The 19,622-nt window shown below is 52.8% G+C and overlaps 1 protein-coding gene across 1 annotated transcript; it reads left to right on the top strand.

The window, feature by feature from the left end:
- The first annotated feature begins 751 nt into the window (after positions 1–751).
- On the top strand, positions 752–17,329 carry LOC133355661 (PRA1 family protein 2-like). The gene is made up of 3 exons (XM_061573050.1): positions 752–1,072; positions 15,345–15,562; positions 16,684–17,329. The coding sequence occupies exons 1-3, from the start codon at positions 891–893 to the stop codon at positions 16,863–16,865; spliced, it is 582 nt and encodes a 193-aa protein (XP_061429034.1). The 5' UTR covers positions 752–890; the 3' UTR covers positions 16,866–17,329.
- Positions 17,330–19,622: the final 2,293 nt, after the last annotated feature.

Genomic DNA, 19,622 nt, shown 5'->3' on the forward strand with positions numbered 1-19,622 from the left:
CCGCCTGTCACTCGTCAACGTGCGCCTGACGTCGGCTGGAGCGAGAACTCACCCCGGGGGGAGGGGTCAGCTGCTGCTGATGGCGACTGTGACGGCACCACCCCCTCCCCTCCACCACCATCACCATCACCCCTCCACCACCCCACCCCTCCCCTCCACCACCATCATCACCACCATCACCCCACCCCTCCATCACCCCTCCACCACCATCCCCACCATCACCCCTCCCCTCCACGACCACCATCCCCACCATCACCCCACCCCTCCACCATCACCATCTCCACCATCACCCCACCCCTCCACCACCATCACCCCTCCCCTCCACCATCACCCCTCCCCTCAACCATCACCATCACCTCTCCACCACCACCATCCCCACCATCACCCCACCCCTCCACCACCATCACCCCTCCCATCCACCATCACCCCTCCCCTCCACCACCATCATCACCCCACCCCTCCATCACCCCTCCACCACCACCACCCCTCCACCATCACCCCTTCACCACCATCACCCCACCCCTCCCCTCCATCACCACCATCACCCCACCCCTCCACCACCCCACCCCTCCACCACCATCACCCCACACCTCCCCTCTACCATCACCCCTTCACCACCATCACCCCTCCACCACCATCATCACCACCCCACCCCTCCCCTCCACCACCATCATCACCACCCCACCCCTCCCCTCTACCACCATCGTCACCACCCCTCCCCACCCCACCCAGCGTGTCGCTGTTCTCTTGGCCCACCACCACCGCCTCTCTCCGCCGCAGGCGAGGAGGAGGGGACTCCGCGTGCTTTGCTGCTGCTGCCGCCGCCGCGTGCGCAGTTGCCGCGCGAGACGGGGGTGGTGTGGCGAGGCCCCGAGCGCGAAACGTCGCAAATGCCGTCGAGCGTGCAGTTCCCGCCGCTGCGAAGCGCGGACGACTTAGTGACGGGCTCCGCTCGCTTCGCGCTGCCCGAGGCGGGCAACTGGCCCAAGTGGAGGTCTCGCGTGGTGCGGAACCTGCAGTACTACCAGAGCAACTACTTCCTGCTGGTGGTCGCCGTCTTCCTCGTCGTGGGGTGAGACGCGCCTGGCCGAGTGGGAGCGATGTCTGCGCCAACAAGGATGGTGGAGCGAGCGAGTGAGTGAATGGGTGAGCGAGTGAATGAATGGGTGAGTGAATGAATGGGTGAGTGAGCGAGTGAATGGGTGAGCGAGTGAATGGGTGAGCAAGTGAATGGGTGAGTGGGTGAGCGAGTGAGTGAATGTATGAGTGAGCGAGCGAGTGAATGGGTGAGTGAGTGGGTGAGTGAGTGGGTGAGTGAGCGAGTGAATGGGTGAGTGGGTGAGCGAGTGAGTGAATGTGAGTGAGCGAGTGAGCGAGTGACTGGGTGAGTGAATGGGTGAGTGAGTGAATGGGTGAGTGAGTGGGTGAGTGAGCGAGCGAGTGAATGGGTGAAGGGTGAAGGGTGGAGGGAGGGATGGAGGATCACACAAGACTGTAACGCGCGAGACGTTGACGTTGCCCGCCGGGGATGTGACGCGAGCGTCGTTCACCCTGGTCGAGTCGACCCTGGTCGAGTCGACCCTGGTCGAGTCGACCCTGGTCGAGTCGACCCTGGTCGAGTCGACCCTGGTCGAGTCGACCCTGGTCGAGTCGACCCTGGTCGAGTCGACCCTGGTCGAGTCGACCCTGGTCGAGAGTCCTCTCCCTCTCGCTCATGGAGGCGCTTCTGCCGGCAGCGGCGTGAGCGAGCTGTTGCGGGGCTGCGCCTTCACCGCTCGGCAGATGCCCCGCGGGGGGCGGGGGGGGGGTGAACGTCGCTGCCTCCTGCAGCCATCTGGGGGGGGGGGGGGTCACCCCGCGTGCCGTGACAGCAATCAGCGTCAATGCGCTGCTGGATGAAGGCGTCCACGCTCCACACCACCACGTGTCCGTCACTCTCACGCTTGTTTAGTGTGGGTTTGGCGGAGAGCATAGGAGTAGAGTACAACCATTGTAATGCCTGCCCACAGTGTGACCCCGAGATGGCTTGTACCCAAACACACAACGCCTGTTGTGTCAGAAGAAAGTCAAGAACGGCATTCCGCTCACGATGCACAAGCCCGTATTTACATCGCTGAGGCGGTGGAGTGGAATAATTCCACGTTGATATGGCGGTGGTGAGTTTATCCATCGGACATCCGCTGTTGACCCCCCCCCCCCCCGCCCCTTTCATTCCATTAAAAAAGAGTTGCTCGTGTTATTGCTGTACGCAAGAATGATCCAGGCTCCAAATCTGCCGATCTGCCGATCTCTGATGAGACTTGGGCACATTGCTGGCGCTTAGTCAACGCTCTTGGGTTGCATTACTGTACGGCTACGTCCTCTTTGTAAGCGGAGCTAGGACATTGCAAACACAGTGCGGTACGTGATGAACCACGGCGCATCTCATCCGCCTGGCAAGCTAGCGACGAGGCCTTGCGACGTGTCCCCAAGACGGTACCGCCGCAATTGCTTTCGATTGCCCGCAAATGAATTTACAGGGAAACAATTGAAAGGACATCGGCGCAAATGAACGCATCCGGGATGTGTTTCTGTTCAAGTGTAATGCCACGGTCAGTTAAATAAACGCACGTCCCATCCTTGGATTAACCTACATTCTGCAGCATCGCTCTGCAATGTTTAAATACAAATAAGTCGTACATTGTTGTTGCAGTTGATGTTACAGTAGTAACAGCTCTTGTCCGAGCCATTCTTATCCATTATTCATATTATCCACTCGCCCAAAGCAATCCGGTGACTTCCTGTTATCAGTGTGCTGCTATTGTCCGAGGATCGATAAGTAAAGTGAACCACACGTGTAAGGATAAGATGAAGCAATGCCGAAGAAGTGGCAACTCTCTTAAATACCTAATCTGTCCATAAATGACGTCACGCACCTAGGAGGGGGGGTCAGACATTTGTGACGATGTGTGACGAGGGGGGGGGGGGTTGAGAAATGTGACGTCACATCAAAATGCGCAACTTTAAATAAATATAGACAACACGTTCTACTTAATTAAATAGACTTTTTAATAAATGTTTTCTCCTACAACATCAGAGTGCAGCGCCACATTAAATACGCACTACAATGACAAGAGTTTAAAGCGATTTGAAGGATGGTTTTTTGGGGGGGGGGCAGAGCTTTGTGACGTCATATTTGAGGGGGGGGTCTAACTTTTTGTGACGCCGTGTGACGACGGAGGGGGGGGGTGAAAAATTGTCCAAAATCGCATGACGTCATTTATGGACGGCCCCTAACCACTTGGTAGACGCTATCCAATACAGCCCCCACTCCCCCCCCCTTCGTTTGCCCATTTTCTGGGACCCACATAAAGGCCTTCATCCAGCAGTGGATTGACAGTTTGGCTGTACGTGTCTATAAAGGCCAAGCTGGGACCGTCTCTGAGGCCACGTGTGCTGGCCTCAGAGAAGGTCACGTGGCCTTGGCCAGGTCAGGCAGCGTTCTCGGATTAGCGACTCGTGGCCGATTTACCAGTTGCTGGACCACGTTCATCATCTTCGCAGCAGCTGATTTTGGCTGGACATCGAACAAAGACGGTCACCGCATCGCGCGGCGCTTCCAGATGCGCTTATGTGGCCGTCTGGAACGCTCCTACCTTCTGATATTAGGAAGCCACTGGAGTTATGCACTTTAAAATCATCATCTAGATTGAAAACTCACTTCTTTCGAGTTGTTGTTTTTCTGTTTAGTTTGTTGTCCGTCCCCCCCCCGCCACTCCTCCGATTATCGCTGTTGGCTACGCACGGTGCAAAAGAAGTTCAACATACGTACTTACAACGACATGGAGCGGCAACATCGTGCCGTTGTCTGAGACTTTGTACGGATATGAGGAATCGCCTGGAGGTGGTCTGGAGAAGGTGCCACGTTCCACCGAGTACACCTGTGGCGCCTCATGCGGATTATAGAAATGAAAGCAAATTCGTCCTATATGTAATAAAGGACTCAGACGCTTCTCTCTGACTCCGTGTCCTTTATTTGGGGTTCGCGTTCTCCTTCCCTCACGGCACTCCTCCTGAGACTCTCTGCCTGGCAGCTCCACATCTGCCTTCGCTCCCGTAGCCTTCCGCGCTCCTGCAGCTCCGCTGCAGGCTCTTGGTGCAGCCCTCTGGCTGCTCTCACAGTAGCTCCATCGCTGCTCCCTGTTCCTCCGTGCGTGGCGATCTCGCCGCCTCCCAACGTCAGCCCTTCGTGGCCTCTGTGGCTATCTCGCCATCTCCTACCTCAGCCCTTCGTGGCCTCTGTGGCTATCTCGCCATCTCCTACCTCAGCCCTTCGTGGCCTCTGTGGCTATCTCGCCATCTCCAACCTCAATCCTCCACTCTCTCTTCCACCCCGCTGGCTGGCGCCGTCATGAGCCCCTCAGCCACCAGGCTGAGGCACAGCGACCACCCAACGTGTTCACCACACTTCACTCCCCCGACTGACCCAGATGGCTTCCTGTCTCCCCGCTATAACTTCTCCCCCTCGTGACCCTGACTCCTCCCTCTCGGATCGTCATATCCGCCCCGCCCATTTACGCCCGCATTACACTACCCTCCCCCGTAGAGAAAATTCCAGCCGTCCTCGGCTGAAACAGAACAAAATAATGCGGGCGAAGGCATCACAACCAGGAGTCCCCCAGACACAATAGACCTTATAACAACAACAACAAGTAACAAAAGGGGAAGGATCAGGAACCGGAACAGAACAACAAGAATAATAATAGCACAAAGCACAACAACGGCCACCAACACGCAAAAATAGCACACGCGCACAACCCAGAAATGTGGTGTCTCAAAGCGTGTCCATGTTGTTGTTCCATCCGCTCGGCTCAAGTCCAACATCAAGAGCAAGTGGTAGAGCAGAATGACGAACGGCGCTCAATTGCTCCTTCAAGTCCTCATCCAGCTAGCACACCAGGTAACACCCAGTGCGACGGGAGCTGAAGATCTGTGACGAGAAGGAGAATCCAATCCCCTGAGGCACAACACAACAACGCACATCCACATGTCGTACACGACAGCCACCCGGCCCCAGGGTAGTGGAGATGATGTAAATCCGGCCCGCTTAAAAAAAACCCCCATAAATACCCAAAATAAACGCGATGGATGCCCCAGTATTTACATTTTAACAACAATATTATTTACACGTGACAACAACAACAACAACAAAATTTCCTGCTCTTACCCACCAGCAATCCTCCCTTGAGGACCAGCACAGACATCGCACGTACACAGCATGTACCCACGGTCACTCTCAGCAAAGCCCCCAGTCGCACACCCTCGCGTGGAGAGAGCCACGCTCCCCAGCGGTAACGTTTAACTCGCCCTAACCCCCACCGTGGTCGTCAACCCACAGCAACATCCACTGACCATACTCTCAGCTAGTGCAATTTCGGGGATGAGCAGCAACTCGGCCATGCTCCTCCCTTACTATCCCATCAGAGATGGACACACACCAGCCTCGTATAGCCTGATGCTTTATAGCCCAGGGAAGGTTCATCCCCCGGCAATGCCAGACCCCATGGACTCCCCCCACGGGGCAATGTTCTCTTATAGAGACAATAACACCCTAACCCAGATCCCGTGAGCCCCAGGCACACCAGGTTCAGTCTGCCACCGCACAACTGAACCATGACTCCCCGAGCCATATGAGCACATGGCCCATTAGTTTAAGACATACCACGGAGGTTTCGCCTCCGGGCTGTCAGGTCAGCCATCAGCCATAGGCCGATGTGACCACAACTCATGCATCACCCAATCAACAATGGCAGGCATAACAGATGGAATATTTGCCCCACCTCGGTTTATCCCGCGCGCTCAAAATGGCGTCCTCCTTCGCCCAGCGCGTTCGCGCAATATCTCGCGCGCACTCAAAATGGCGGCCCTTTCCGCAAAGCGCATCGTCGCCATACCCCGCGTGCGCGCAAAATGGCGGCCCAACGTGCGAACACGTGGCCAGTTTTCTCCATTCGTGCACCCCAGCTTCCCTATGCTGGGGGTCACAAAATGCATCCCCCGTCTTATTGTAACAACCCCAACAACGATAGACGCACAGCCCCAGCTTGCTGCGCGCAGCAGTCATATCGGGGAATTTTTAACCAATATTTTACCAACCACATTAGTTACACAACCCAACTCGCAAAGCAACTCGTGGCTGCATGCAATCAACTGAATACGCGACGCCACTTGGCGCCCATTTATGATCCCATTAGCATTAACATCTAAGCCACCCACAACGGCGTCATCGCGCACCCTCATTTTTAAAAAGCTCAATTACCCCTATAATATACACGCAATCTCGTGTGCACAACACCCATACAACCAAATTTTTGGGTCCCCCTCGAATTTGTTACCAATTCCCAACAGGTACGCACAATATAATAACAATCCCAATTCCAATAGTCAACCACTGCATCGCACCCCATAACCGTACAGAACGGTGTAACAGCACATGCAGTCAGCATATCGCGATCACACGCGTACATTTAAGCACAATAGCAAACAGATCTGCAGGCAACCAACACACCATTAATCCTGTCGTAGCTTTGCAGCAACAACACAAATATTCTCTCTCTTGCAACAACCGCATCGCACACAGCACCTCGCAGCATAATACACCAAAAAAAATTTTTTTTTTTCAATTAAGCCCATCGCGCACGGTAACCCACGAGATGGTACAGCACAGGATACCCGACGCTCCCAAGTTAATAATTAACTTCACCATCAAGATAACAACTCCACGCAGCAGCGCACACACACTATTTGACACTCAGCAACACAGCAGACTCTCCGTCCATTCTCAACACACGCACACACTTATATTGACACCAAGCAACAAGCAGATAGCGCGTTCATCGTTATTACACACACATACACACAGTCCGAACCGCGCTCCGCACAATCGAGTCATAAGAGAAAACCAAAATAGCCCCCCGGCCCTCGAAAGATGGGTGAGGTGTGTGTTAAGGCCGGGTGCGTATCGTTACGACTCGCCCGGGGCTGCAGCAAGAAGAGGACGGCAGGGTGGCAACTTGAGACGCCTCGCAGAACTCGTTCGGCGACTTGACTGCTCCGTTGTCACGCACCCGAGCCAGGGCGGGAAGCTCCCGCCCCAGCAGCTGCAGCATCGGCGTCTTCTCCTCGCAGCACCCCCTCGAAAAACAGCAGCTCACAGCAGGCTGCTCACCCCGCGGCACCTCCAGATGGCAGCGGAAGGCTGCCTCTCTGCCGCGATGTTGAAGATGGCGGCGTCCTCCCGCCGCGGTGAAGACAAGATGGCGGCTTCCCGCCGTTTCTCCCCTGCCACGCCCAAGATGGCGTCTTTGTGCCACGTGGCAAATGGCGCTGGCAGCGCAGGAAAGGCGGAGGCCTGCGGATCACCACCGGGCCTCCCCGACGTCGTCCTTGGCGTGGTGAACTCACACAGTTGCGCCAGCACGATTTTCAAGGTCTCCATCTGCGCCGCCATCTGTCTCCATCGTAAGTTGGCGTCCTCCGGCACAGACAAGTCCACCGACGCGGCGACACCTTGCTCACCCGGACCCGTACTCGTTCCAGCACGGATCTCCTCTTCCATCGCAGGCAGGTCCACCGTCTGAGGAAGGTCGTCGTCGTCGGATGATGTAGCAGATGATGGCGCAGGAATATTCTTATTTTTTTTCTCAGTTGTTTTGAGATGCCGTTTCACTTCTGACACCAGTGTAATAAAGGACTCAGACGCTTCTCTCTGACTCCGTGTCCTTTATTTGGGGTTCGCGTTCTCCTTCCCTCACGGCACTCCTCCTGAGACTCTCTGCCTGGCAGCTCCACATCTGCCTTCGCTCCCGTAGCCTTCCGCGCTCCTGCAGCTCCGCTGCAGGCTCTTGGTGCAGCCCTCTGGCTGCTCTCACAGCAGCTCCATCGCTGCTCCCTGTTCCTCCATGCGTGGCGATCTCGCCGCCTCCCAACGTCAGCCCTTCGTGGCCTCTGTGGCTATCTCGCCATCTCCTACCTCAGCCCTTCGTGGCCTCTGTGGCTATCTCGCCATCTCCTACCTCAGCCCTTCGTGGCCTCTGTGGCTATCTCGCCATCTCCAACCTCAATCCTCCACTCTCTCTTCCACCCCGCTGGCTGGCGCCGTCATGAGCCCCTCAGCCACCAGGCTGAGGCACGGCGACCACCCAACGTGTTCACCACACTTCACTCCCCCGACTGACCCAGATGGCTTCCTGTCTCCCCGCTATAACTTCTCCCCCTCGTGACCCTGACTCCTCCCTCTCGGATCGTCATATCCGCCCCGCCCATTTACGCCCGCATTACATATAGATCCGCGTCTGTCCACTCTTTTCCGCTCGGATAAAAAGGGGGTGAAATGCGCAGATTAACGTAGATGATAGGGTGGACCCATAGTGTGTGTGTGTGTCCCATATAAACTCAGACAACAACTTTAGTCTACGCTGTATTGCAGTCTGACATTTAAAAAAAAATGTCTGCGGACAGAATAACGAGCTGTTTCGGCAGGCTATCGTCGCATTTCTGCAAGAGTTTATCGAGCTCGTGATGACGGAGCGTCACGTTTGAGCCAGTAAAACTGAACGTTTTAAACAAATGTGCGCAGTTGATCTCAAAAAATGTTTTACGGAGGGCATTTCAAAGTCTCGTAGTGCGTATATAAAACCCGTCCAATTGACAAGGGGTCATGAGTTGCGTGCGTCTTTCACAGTATTCCGCATACATTACAGTCACACGTATTGCTTCTGGTGCCCTCGCAATCAGTGATCCATCAATTACTATTCGATTACTATGGATTATTGCGACTTTCCATGCACGCATCAAGTTGTGCGTGTGCGATACTTTGCCGTTCGTGCAGAGCAAATGAAATTCATACGGAAATGATGGGGCGAGCAAAAGTGGGGGGCAAACGACGCAGACAGGCAATTAGAAACGGTGCGAGTGAGGGGGGTTAAACATTAGACAGAAAAGAACGAGACCTTGAATCGAATTGCCACAGCTCATCGAATTGTGGGAGGCGGCGTGTAACCGTGTCACACCGACAAACGCGTGCATGAAGCCTCATTGAGCCAAACAAACTCCGGATGTGTCTAACAACACAATGGGAGCAACAACTCCTTGCTAGGTAGGATCCTGACGGGGAACCGCAAGTTAATAAATGTGTGTGTATGTACGGTATTTAAAAAAAAAAGTCAGAGTAAATTTTTTTGCTCGAATGAGAATTGAGGCCGTGTTCATCTCCCGTTTACAGCTCCGAGGCAGTGGTGGACATTCCACATGCCTGTGGTGGGGGCGAGCCCATCCATAAGACCAACCATTGTTGACTTCTCCACAAAGAGAGGTATTCATTGTGTCGGCCCCCCAAAGGGATGATTGCGCCGAGTCAACGCCCAGCCAGGATTTCGAGCTTTGACTTTGTGATGCGAGCCACTCACTCTTCCGTCGAGCCACCTGTTCAGCTAGAAGAAGATGGCGGCCCTCTGTTAATGCACTGCGCCAAAAAGGGCCTCGCCACGTTGTTAAGGTGCAGAGGATGCTAAGAATAACTGGGGTTCATATTCTTGGTTCTTTCGGTAAAGTCACGTAGAAGGGAAATAATAAAATAATATAAATATAAAACAATAAAAATACGAACTACAATGACTGCAACACAAGCAAACCTCATCAGGTGTGAAATCCACAGAAAGAAATTTTTCTTTGAGAATTTTTATTGTTTTATATTTAGATTATTTTATTATTTCCCTTCTACGTGACTTTACCGAAAGAACCTAGAATATGAATCCCTGCAGTCACGAAAGCTTTAAATAAAAAATAACTGGGGTATGAACAGGACGCTTTCGAAATGTATTCACTGCTGCATGCAACTCGTGCAACCTGCCGAATTGAAACCCTCGTTGAACTGGGAGACAGAGCTGAGAGAGAGAAAACGATTGGGAGAGTCTGACTCGGCAGGATAGGGGGGGACACAGCAGGATACTGAAAAACACTTTCACAAATTGGCTGGTGACGTGACCAGGATAGCGTCGTACATTTAAATAGTTGGTGACCTTTTTGTTCCTCGTTTCTCCAAAAACTAAACATCGAGTTTTAGTATTGAAGAGTGAACAGTAACTATGAGTGAGACGTATTTAATGCACTGTATGTATATATAATCTCCAACAACTGGACAGTGCGGTACGAAGCTATTTGGAATATGAAAATGGATCCTGGTTTATATCCGGGAGTGAGTGGGCGGATGCTAACCCTGTTTCAATATTGCTTTGCCAGTTTAGTAATCTGATACAGCATATTCTAGAGGCAAGAAAGCAATGCACGGCAGAGGCATAGAACACGATGAAGTTTATTTTGTTTAAATAAACCTCAAGAGAACAGGAGGAGTTGGAATTTGCAAGAGTGACCTGGGTCGTTAGTCTGCCAGCAGCGGGTTGACGATTGATGCGTTATAATCCCAATTGAGTAGTTTGCGGTGTAATTTTAGAATTTGGTAAAAATTTGGACCCTGACGCTGGCACACACAGTGCGGGCCCACTCTTGCGAATGACGTCACGGGCATCTTTAACGTCCACTGCGAGTGAAGCAGACGGCCGCGTACCGTGATCAAGGCTACCGCACACACTGCAGTGTTAACCAGGGGCGGCCGCTGGAACCGAACTGGGAACCTCTGCAACGAGCGGCGAACGGAGCGCTACCGCGGGGCCTATGGCATTCAATAACAACAATCGCATGGGTCCTCACGGTTTTTAATGCACGCGTTTTGTCTGAACATGGGGATGTTTCCTCCCCATCATCAGTGGTTAAACTTTGTGTTGCTTCTGGTTGAGATGTCAACTGGCTCTGCGTGCATGTTTTGAGAACGAGTATGGTTTGTAAACACACAGGTAATGGAATTGAAATGTCTGGACTTCCATTAATGCGAATTCTCATGGTCTGAAGATGAGCCCTGATTAATGGCATTCAGTGTATACATCTCTTTTATCAATCTGCTGGATGAACATTAAAGGCTGCAATATTTATCCTTGGGAAATTGACAGTGCTTATCACATCAATAGCCTGGTTGCCTTCATGGGGATAGGAAATAGTTTCAGTTCAAGTTTCAGGTAGAGATAAACATCGCATGTCTCTATTACAACCAATCGTTTGCTTGTTATGCATTGTAACTGTCATTTGCAAGCAGGTTTTCTTATTACATCTGTAATGACGACTTCGACGCACTTGTCTTGAGATGATTTATTTATTTAAGGAGCCGCGTGCTCACACTCGAACAGGCGGAGACCCCCACTGCAACAGCCCGAGCATTTCCCTTATATACGGTCCGAGGCCACGCCCCCATTCCCGAACCTTCTCGCTGGTTCGAGACCGCTCGCTCTACCAGCAGACTTTACTGTCATCTTCGTCACCTGGCCACGCTCCTTTTCTCAATCATTCCCGTGGCCACTAGTCCATTCGTACTCCAGGCTGACTCCTGTGGCCACTAGTCCACACACACCGTAGGTGGACTCTACATATCTTTTAAGCCAAAAGTCTGTGATCAAATCACTGTTAATGTGAGCTCAGAAGCTAAGTAGGATGGGGCCCTGGATGGTGCTTTGCTCAGTGACCACCATGCAACAGCACACCAAAAAAATAAAATGCAACACCGCCTTAACCATTACGCAGGCCACCAGTTCATGAAGAGCTGCATTTGTCGTCATCTTCAGTCACTCGTCAATAAATCGAGCGAATGTGACCAATCTTGAGGCAGCGGTCAGACGGGGAGACGTCTCAAGGCCGGGCTATCTTGTCAGTAGAAGACGGCGTAGAAACAGCTCCACGTGGAATCCTGCTGGTTTCACCAACTCCAAGCGGACCAGCATGCTCCATCGACCCTGACATGCGCGGCGTTGGGAGGCCCACATCCAGCAGTGGAGTTGACAGCGCCGCACTCAATGAAGTCCAAGTGACCAGTTTGGTTAAATATGAGCCGTCTAACGATGTTTCAATTGAGCGATTAAAATAGATTCGTATGCTCGGGATATGTACATTGAATCGTGAGCCTGGGAATGTATCATTACATATTTCTGTAAGATGATATGCGAATTATACGATGGTGGTACATTTCGGCTGCCAGAGTGAATGCGATTGTAGTGAAATTACAAGATTAAATGTAGAAACAATACAAAGTTATTATGAATACAAAGTAGATGAATGAAACGATACAGAAGGGAAGCTGTTCATACATTAACAGGTGATAGACCCGCTGGGGTAATAATGGATAGCACATGCCTGTATGCAGCACATCTCTACCATGTCAGTGAATTGCAGTACTGTGGAAAATATTGAAAGTGTGTCAGGGGTTGGAACAGTGGCAGCAGTGGTTATATCACATTACACTCTGAAGCCAGTCACCCCGAGTTCGAACTCTGGTCACGTCTATCATCAGTGGCGAGTGATATCATCAGTGGCGAGTGATATCAGAACCATCTCCTCTTACCGACCCTCACCAACCCACATGGTGAAGTATGGTCAAACAAACCACGTGAGCAACATGCCACGAGGAGGCCTTTAATTCAGCAGTGGCTGGAAAAAGTCTGGTAATTGGTATCTACTGTGTAATTCAACACATCACGAGTATTTGCATCAAGACTGCACACCGTCACCTCAATGCCCCACACATGCTTTGTTCGGTTGGGCCTCTCCGCTTGCTTGTCTGGATTGACCACATCGCGCACAGCTGTAATGTTAAACCCGGGACATCTATAAACAAATGGTGGGTGTGGGTGTGTGTGGGTGTGTGTGGGTGGGTGTGTGTGGGTGTGTGTGTGTGGGTGTGTGTGGGTGTGTGTGTGGGTGGGTGTGTGTGGGTGTGTGTGGGTGGGTGTGTGTGTGTGTGTTTGTGTAGCGGTCGTGTAGCGGCTAGCGCGCTGCGCTATGAATCCCGATTCCCGCTCACAGCCAACAACGGTGATGATTATCTGGGCCTCCGCTAGGTCTACTCAGCCTCAAATGAGTATCTGGTGTGGTGTGTAAATATCGCATCTGGGGATACAAAGGCAGTCGGGCGTGGTGCTGGCCACCCACCCCTTCGTGTACCGTTCCGGCCTTCATAGGTGCTCGCTAACAGCACTTGCCCCTACAGTCTGTGAAGGCTACACGGGGTGTCTTTGTATATATTAAAAAGGGTTCGCTGGCTCAAGAGATAACCGTGGTGTATGATCACGTGTGTGCCTGGACGCACACGTGATCTGGGTGCGAGGCTGCTGCTGCTCTGCGGTGTTGATGAACTCTCCGCAGAGTCGTTCTCGGGTTTCGCGAGTTCCGTCTCTCCAACTGTGGCGCTGTTCGGGCTACCACTCACTCATCCACCCACTAACTCACCTGCTCACCCACCCTCTTACACAACCACCCACTCACCCACCCACTTACTCACCAAACCACCACTCACTCATCCACCCACTAACTCACCTGCTCACCCACCCTCTTACACAACCACCCACTCACTCACCCACCCACTTACTCACCAAACCACCACTCACTCATCCACTCACCTGCTCACCCACCCTCTTACACAACCACCCACTAACTCACCCACCCACTTACTCACCAAACCACTACTCACTCATCCACCCACTTACTCATCTAACCACCACTCATCCACCCACTAACTCACCTGCTCACCCACCCTCTTATACAACCACCCAATAACTCACCCACCCACTTACTCACCAAACCACCCACTAACGCACCTACTCACCCACTCTCTGACTCCCCCAACCATGCACTAATTCACCCACCCCCTTTACTCGCTCAACCACCCACTAACTCACCTACTCACCCACCCACCCTCTTACTCACCTAACCACCCACCAACTCACCCACCCTCTTACCCAACCACCCGTTAACTCACCTACACAAACACCCTCTTACTCACTCAACCACCCACTAATTCACCGACTCACCCACCCTCTTACTCACCTAACCACCACTAAATCACCCACCCTCTGACTCACTCAACCACCCACTAACTCACCGACTCACCCACCCTCTTACTCACCTAACCACCACTAACTCACCCACCCTCTTACTCACCCAAGCACCCACTAACGCAGCCTACGCACACACCCTCTTACTCACCCAACCCCTCATCCACACACCACCATCCACTAATCTGCTCGCCCACTGACCCAACCACCCACCTACTCTTCCACTCGCTCACCTTTTGCTGCGTTCGTCCCATCTATTTTGGAACTCCGTGTTGGTCACTGTCCCCCACGATTTGTCACCGTCAGCCAGTTCTGCAGGACAGCAGTAGACTCGAGCAATGTTCTGTGAAAGCTCACAAAGAAGCATGACCACGGCGCCGCTGTGTGCCATAGGAATGGGGTGAATTCCAAATGTTAATTCGTTTTCATCTCAATCGTGTTATAGATTTCACGTCAAGAGGTCGTTTAATGCATTTGGATTTCTGGCAGAGCAGTGCCATCCCTTTGCGTTAGCTAATGGCCTTTGTAAGTAGATATCGCATAACTACCTCTGAGATGCCTTCAGGTCACCTTTGGTCCTCACAGTATGGGACAGGATCCACGCCAGTCTTGCCACCATCACACGACAGTTTTCAAACCGAGAATCAAAAATCTCTGATCTGATGCGGTGTTTATCAATATTAAGTGCAGATCCGAATTTAATGTGTCAAGTTTTTGTTTTTATGTGTTTGTGTGTGGTCGTTGGCGACTGGGTTGATACCTTTGGGCTAACTCCACCCGAGAAGGCGCTTGAACTACGGGCAGCTGTCTGAGTTTGAACCCAGCTCATCGACGGTGCCCAGCTCGGCACTCTGACCTTTGAACCGCCCAGCCAAGTCTCCCAAGCGTGAGAGATATTCAGAGCTCTCGGCTCGCGATGGGAAGTACGCAAAGTTCAATTCCCACACGCGGAGATGCATCCGGCCCATTGTTAGGTAACGGCGAGTTGATTCAACGATTCTTAAGCTGACAACGCGTGCATCATGTTGTTGGTGTGGTGTGGAACTGTTTTTGTTGTTTTGCTGCGTTGCCCAGCTTGCATTTGATGAATTATATGTACCTTGTGCAATTTGTACTTCTATACTTTTATTAGTCTTTATTTTTATTAGCCACTTGCTTACCTTTTCTCAACCTTGATTTTTCACGTACGGTTGTTTGCATTGTCGACGTAAATCGCTGAACCCCGTGTGCCCCTGCCAGACGACACGTGAAAGAAACGAAGAGCTTCACAGCTCATCGTATTCCTCCTCCGTAGTCCTACGCAAAGGTCCCCTCGCCCCCCCCCCCCCCCCCCCCCCGATGTCCCGACTCAACTTGTCTTCCGCGCCGTGGCAGGTGCCTGCAGCCGGTGAAGATGGTGGCGGGCGTGCTGGCGGTGGGGGCGGCCTGCGGGGGGCTGGCGTGGGCGCGCCGGCACGGCGAGGCGGTGCGGCTGGCGCAGCGCCACAATCCGGGCGGCGTCGCCGTGGCGCTCGCGCTCTGCAGCCTGGCGCTCTGCCACCTCGTGGGCGGCCTGCTCTTCTTCCTCAGCGGCATCGCGCTGCCCGTGCTGCGTGAGTCGCCCCAACGCCTCCACCGCGCCGCCTCCACCGCACCGCCGTTAAATCGGACAACAACCCGCGCCGGCACTTTCAGACGCGTCCTTCCTGCGGCCGTCTGGCGTGCTCTTTGCTTCTCGTGTTAGGAAGCCATTGGGAGCTGTGCACTTTTAAATTATCGTCTAGATTGAAAATTCGCTCCTTTAGAACTGCTTTTGTTGTCCCCCCCCCCCCCGCGGACCTCCAATTAGCACGTTTGGCCATGTACGGTGGGAAAGAAGTTCAACATACTGACGTACAACTCGTAATAAAGAAGGGTGTTTTTTGGTTGTAATCACCAAACGAAACGTAAATGTTGTGGGTTTCCTCTCCAACACACCAGTGTGCTCAAGTAGTAAATAATTGGCACGTTTTGTTTATGTGGCAAACCTCACTAATTGGCTGTGTTTGATGGTGGTGGATTAAAGACACAATTATATTTAACCCACAAAAAAAACTTTCATATGAATAATTATGGTCACGAAAGCCCACTACTATCTGTTAAACCAGCGGCGCTAAAGTTCGTGTAGAAATAATACAATGACGAGGGTGGCAACCGAGGATCGCGAACGTAACCGGGCGGACATTCACCGAGGAGACGGAGGGAGCCGTGAGGTCTGTTGGCGTGCAGGTGCCGCTGGGTGGGATCGAGGCACGGCAGGATCGTGAGAGGTGGTGGCTGTGGTATTGGCCACACGCCCCAGGGCTGACAAAGTACCCGCAAATGACCTAATTTGACCGAATTTAGCAGGCCTTAATTTGCTTAAGATTATTAATAATTAACAAAATTATCGAGCGAAATATTCGCGACCAAAGTGGGCTTTATTTTATTCAATGATGTTTGTGAGTGGATGAAAATCGTCGATCGTGACGAAATGTTTCTCCGTCATCAGCATCTGTTCAACAAGGCTCGACACGAGGGGTACACGACGCACACGCAGCTGTTTAGCAAGGGAGACGCGGTGGCGTTCACAACACCCCTAACGCAGTGGGCAGAGGCGGAGGTGCAGCCCAGCAATTTCTCGCTCAAGCCGCTGCCGAACGACGGCGGATTGTTGTTTTTACATTTTAACGGCTCCTCGTTTGTCCCGTCGCAGTGGTGATCCTTCACGCGTCGCTCCGCTTGCGCAACATCAAGAACAAGGTGAGCAACCAAATGGAGCTGCTGGGAGTGAGGAGGACCCCCATGGGGCTGCTGCTGGAGGCCCTGGGCCAGAACCTGGATCCGCAGGCCGACGACACGACGGAGGTGGAGCAGCGGTACGCCAAGTCCCGCTGAGCGACGTGGCCGTTGATCAACTAGGGGGATGGGTAACTTTTAGGGCAATCTTCGCCGGCAACGAGTTCCAGCACGAGCGACCGTGGCAACTTTGGGGGCGACGGAGTTTTTGTCTCGTGCCGATCGCAGAGCAGCATGTTTGAGTTGACAGTAATTCATGTAGAGACGAGAGATAGCAATCTGTTGCTGAAGTGCATCTGCTGAAAAAATAGGCTCAGAGGCATGAGGGGGATGGCTATAGCACCAGTAACTAGTTGGTTATGTTAGGGGACAGGAAATTGGTCATTCGGCAAGTTCTTCATGCAGTCCACTTGCTGGCAATCGCTCAGTCAGTTGGTCAGCCACTGCGATACATTTCAATATAATATTTGCCTCTGGGGAAAAAAAGTCTTCAGTAGTCAGAAGGCATCTCTCTCGTCCATCCACATGCACCAACTTGGAGCCGACATTTCTCAAAATAAAAAGAGATTTCTTGCCGGTCAGTCACGTGAGCTCCGTCCGCGATCCGATTGGATCTGACCGTCGCAGCTTCCCCATGGGGGGCAGCCACAATCAGATTTGTTCAGGTTTTGGGCAACTATATTTTTACAACAGGAACCATGCTGCAGCAACCATTGCTGGTGACGATTGCCCCCCCCCCCCCATCTAGAATGAATTGCCCCCTGTGAAATCACGGATTTCGACGGACGGGGGGGGGGGGGGGGTGCCCTGGTAATTGGGAGCGGTCCGTGTACGAGTCGTCGAGTTTATTTTGACTTGACCAGGTGAAAACTCAAGAGGCCAATGATAGGCGGTCTCATTTTCAAGAGTGAACCCGGCTCACTGTCAATGACAAAAACAAAAGTGATGCGGAGTAGCAGTCGGAGTAACCGCGTCACGTGAGGAACATATTGCGCTAATACAAATCGATGTCAAGATAATAATAAATTCACCGTCGCGTTAGCCGGCTCGGACAGGTGATTTTGAGACTGATCGCAGTACAATTTGCGAATTGAGCTTCGGAAAAACATTAAACGAATACAGGGTAACTACTAATACTGTAACTCTATGTATAATCCTGGGGGCAGTGGCTGAGGGGGGTGGGCAAATGTGAACAAGGGGTCCCTCTACTGGCGATACGAGTGCCAACGCCCAGATGTGCAGCGTCACCACTCGCTGGGGTCAGCCAGATGTCAGGCTAAGAATATTCAGGTCATGCTTGCTTCCAAACTCCGCCCCAGGTTTTTTCCTGCCTCGTTTTGTGATGACACGTGCAAGGTAGATTAACGACCTCGATATGCAGCGACTCGCATATGTCGCTGCATATCGACCCCCCACTCGCGTGGCCCAGGCCCCCCCCCCCATTGGTCGGGGGATACGTTGATGACAAAACCACTGTGCACCAGGGTCCGTTGTTGCCTTATGATGCGCGTCCCCGTGGATCGTGCGTCCGAGGGAATGCGTCCTCGGCAATGTCGAGTAACAAAAACAAACCCCCCGGCCCGCTTGCAACGCTCTGCGCTGCAGATGTGTGACCATTTCGAGGCATGCGGCGGCGGCGGCGTCTAAGCGAAGCCGCGTTGCCACGGTTTGTTTGCACGCGAATGCGCCCGTACGGAAAACGCTCAAAATGCTTCTCTGTGTATTACCACCGTGTGCCCGTCACACACTTCTCACCGTAACGTCCCTTAAAAGTTCGCTCTCTTGCCTCGGTTATTCCATGGGCAGTCTCACCGAGCCTCAAGACTCCTCCTTCATGAGAGTAGTGTGCGTGGCGACCGACGTTGCTATTGTGCGTAATCCCAATCGAGAGATTTTTCAGATAATCTTCTCAGGTGTTTAGCCAATACCAGCTACGTTGGGGTTCTTTGTTGCCAGGTTTGTTCTGTTTTTAGCTGCGGGAGGAAATTGGAGATGTCCCGGAGGGAAAACCCCACGCAGGGCAGGGGAAAGACGTAAAAAGAAAAAAAAAACTTCGCACAGAATGGGGGAGCCCGATTAGGGAATGAAACCCAGAGCCCCGTCCTTGCTGCGAGGTCGTCACCACTGCGCCGCCGCCACCACGCGTGCGACTGCGTCTGCCCTCACCACCATAAATGTCACTTCAGTTCCCTGCAGAATTCGAGCCGTCATAGGCTGCTGTAATGACGACGAAAAAAGACCTCTCCATCCCTCCCGATGGGTGCACTCTCGCATTTGGACGCACTTTGCGGTGGTCCACGTCAAGCAACCTTGGTCAATCCCATTGCTTGAACGAGGTACCCCCCCCCCTCCCCCCCCCCCTTTCAGCAACGTCACGCCACGGGTCCTTATTTTGACCATACCTCACCGCGCCGGTCAGTGCGGAGTCGTTGAATGCGGGGAGCGTAGACGGGGGGGGGGGGGGGGGGGGAAGTGGAAGGTACGGCGGTGCCAACGATGGATTCTGCTGCCCCTGCACTGTGCTGCCAAACCACGTAGCCCCCCTCCTCCCACCGCACAGCCTATAACACCTTTTGTGGTCGATGCTTTATAATCGCAAACTGCATGACACCCATTGGGTTGTGTTATGCTCGAAGCGTGATACGCAAGCAGAGCCCTCTTTGTTTCATCTCATCCAGTTACATCGGCTCGCAACGAAGTTCTTCCGCCCGTTAAACTGTTTTTTGCAGTTGGCAAACAGCGGGGGCCATTTGCAGTACATTGAGTCGAAGTGAAGACATTGCCGATGAGTTTTAAATCAATTTGGAGGATGCAAGTGTTGATGGAAAGGGGTAGAAGCAGTGTCGCAGTGGTTCG

Source organism: Lethenteron reissneri, chromosome 51 (assembly GCF_015708825.2).
Source record: "Lethenteron reissneri isolate LAM-NWPU_2019-01 chromosome 51, ASM1570882v1, whole genome shotgun sequence".
Classification (NCBI taxonomy): Eukaryota; Metazoa; Chordata; class Hyperoartia; order Petromyzontiformes; family Petromyzontidae; genus Lethenteron; species Lethenteron reissneri.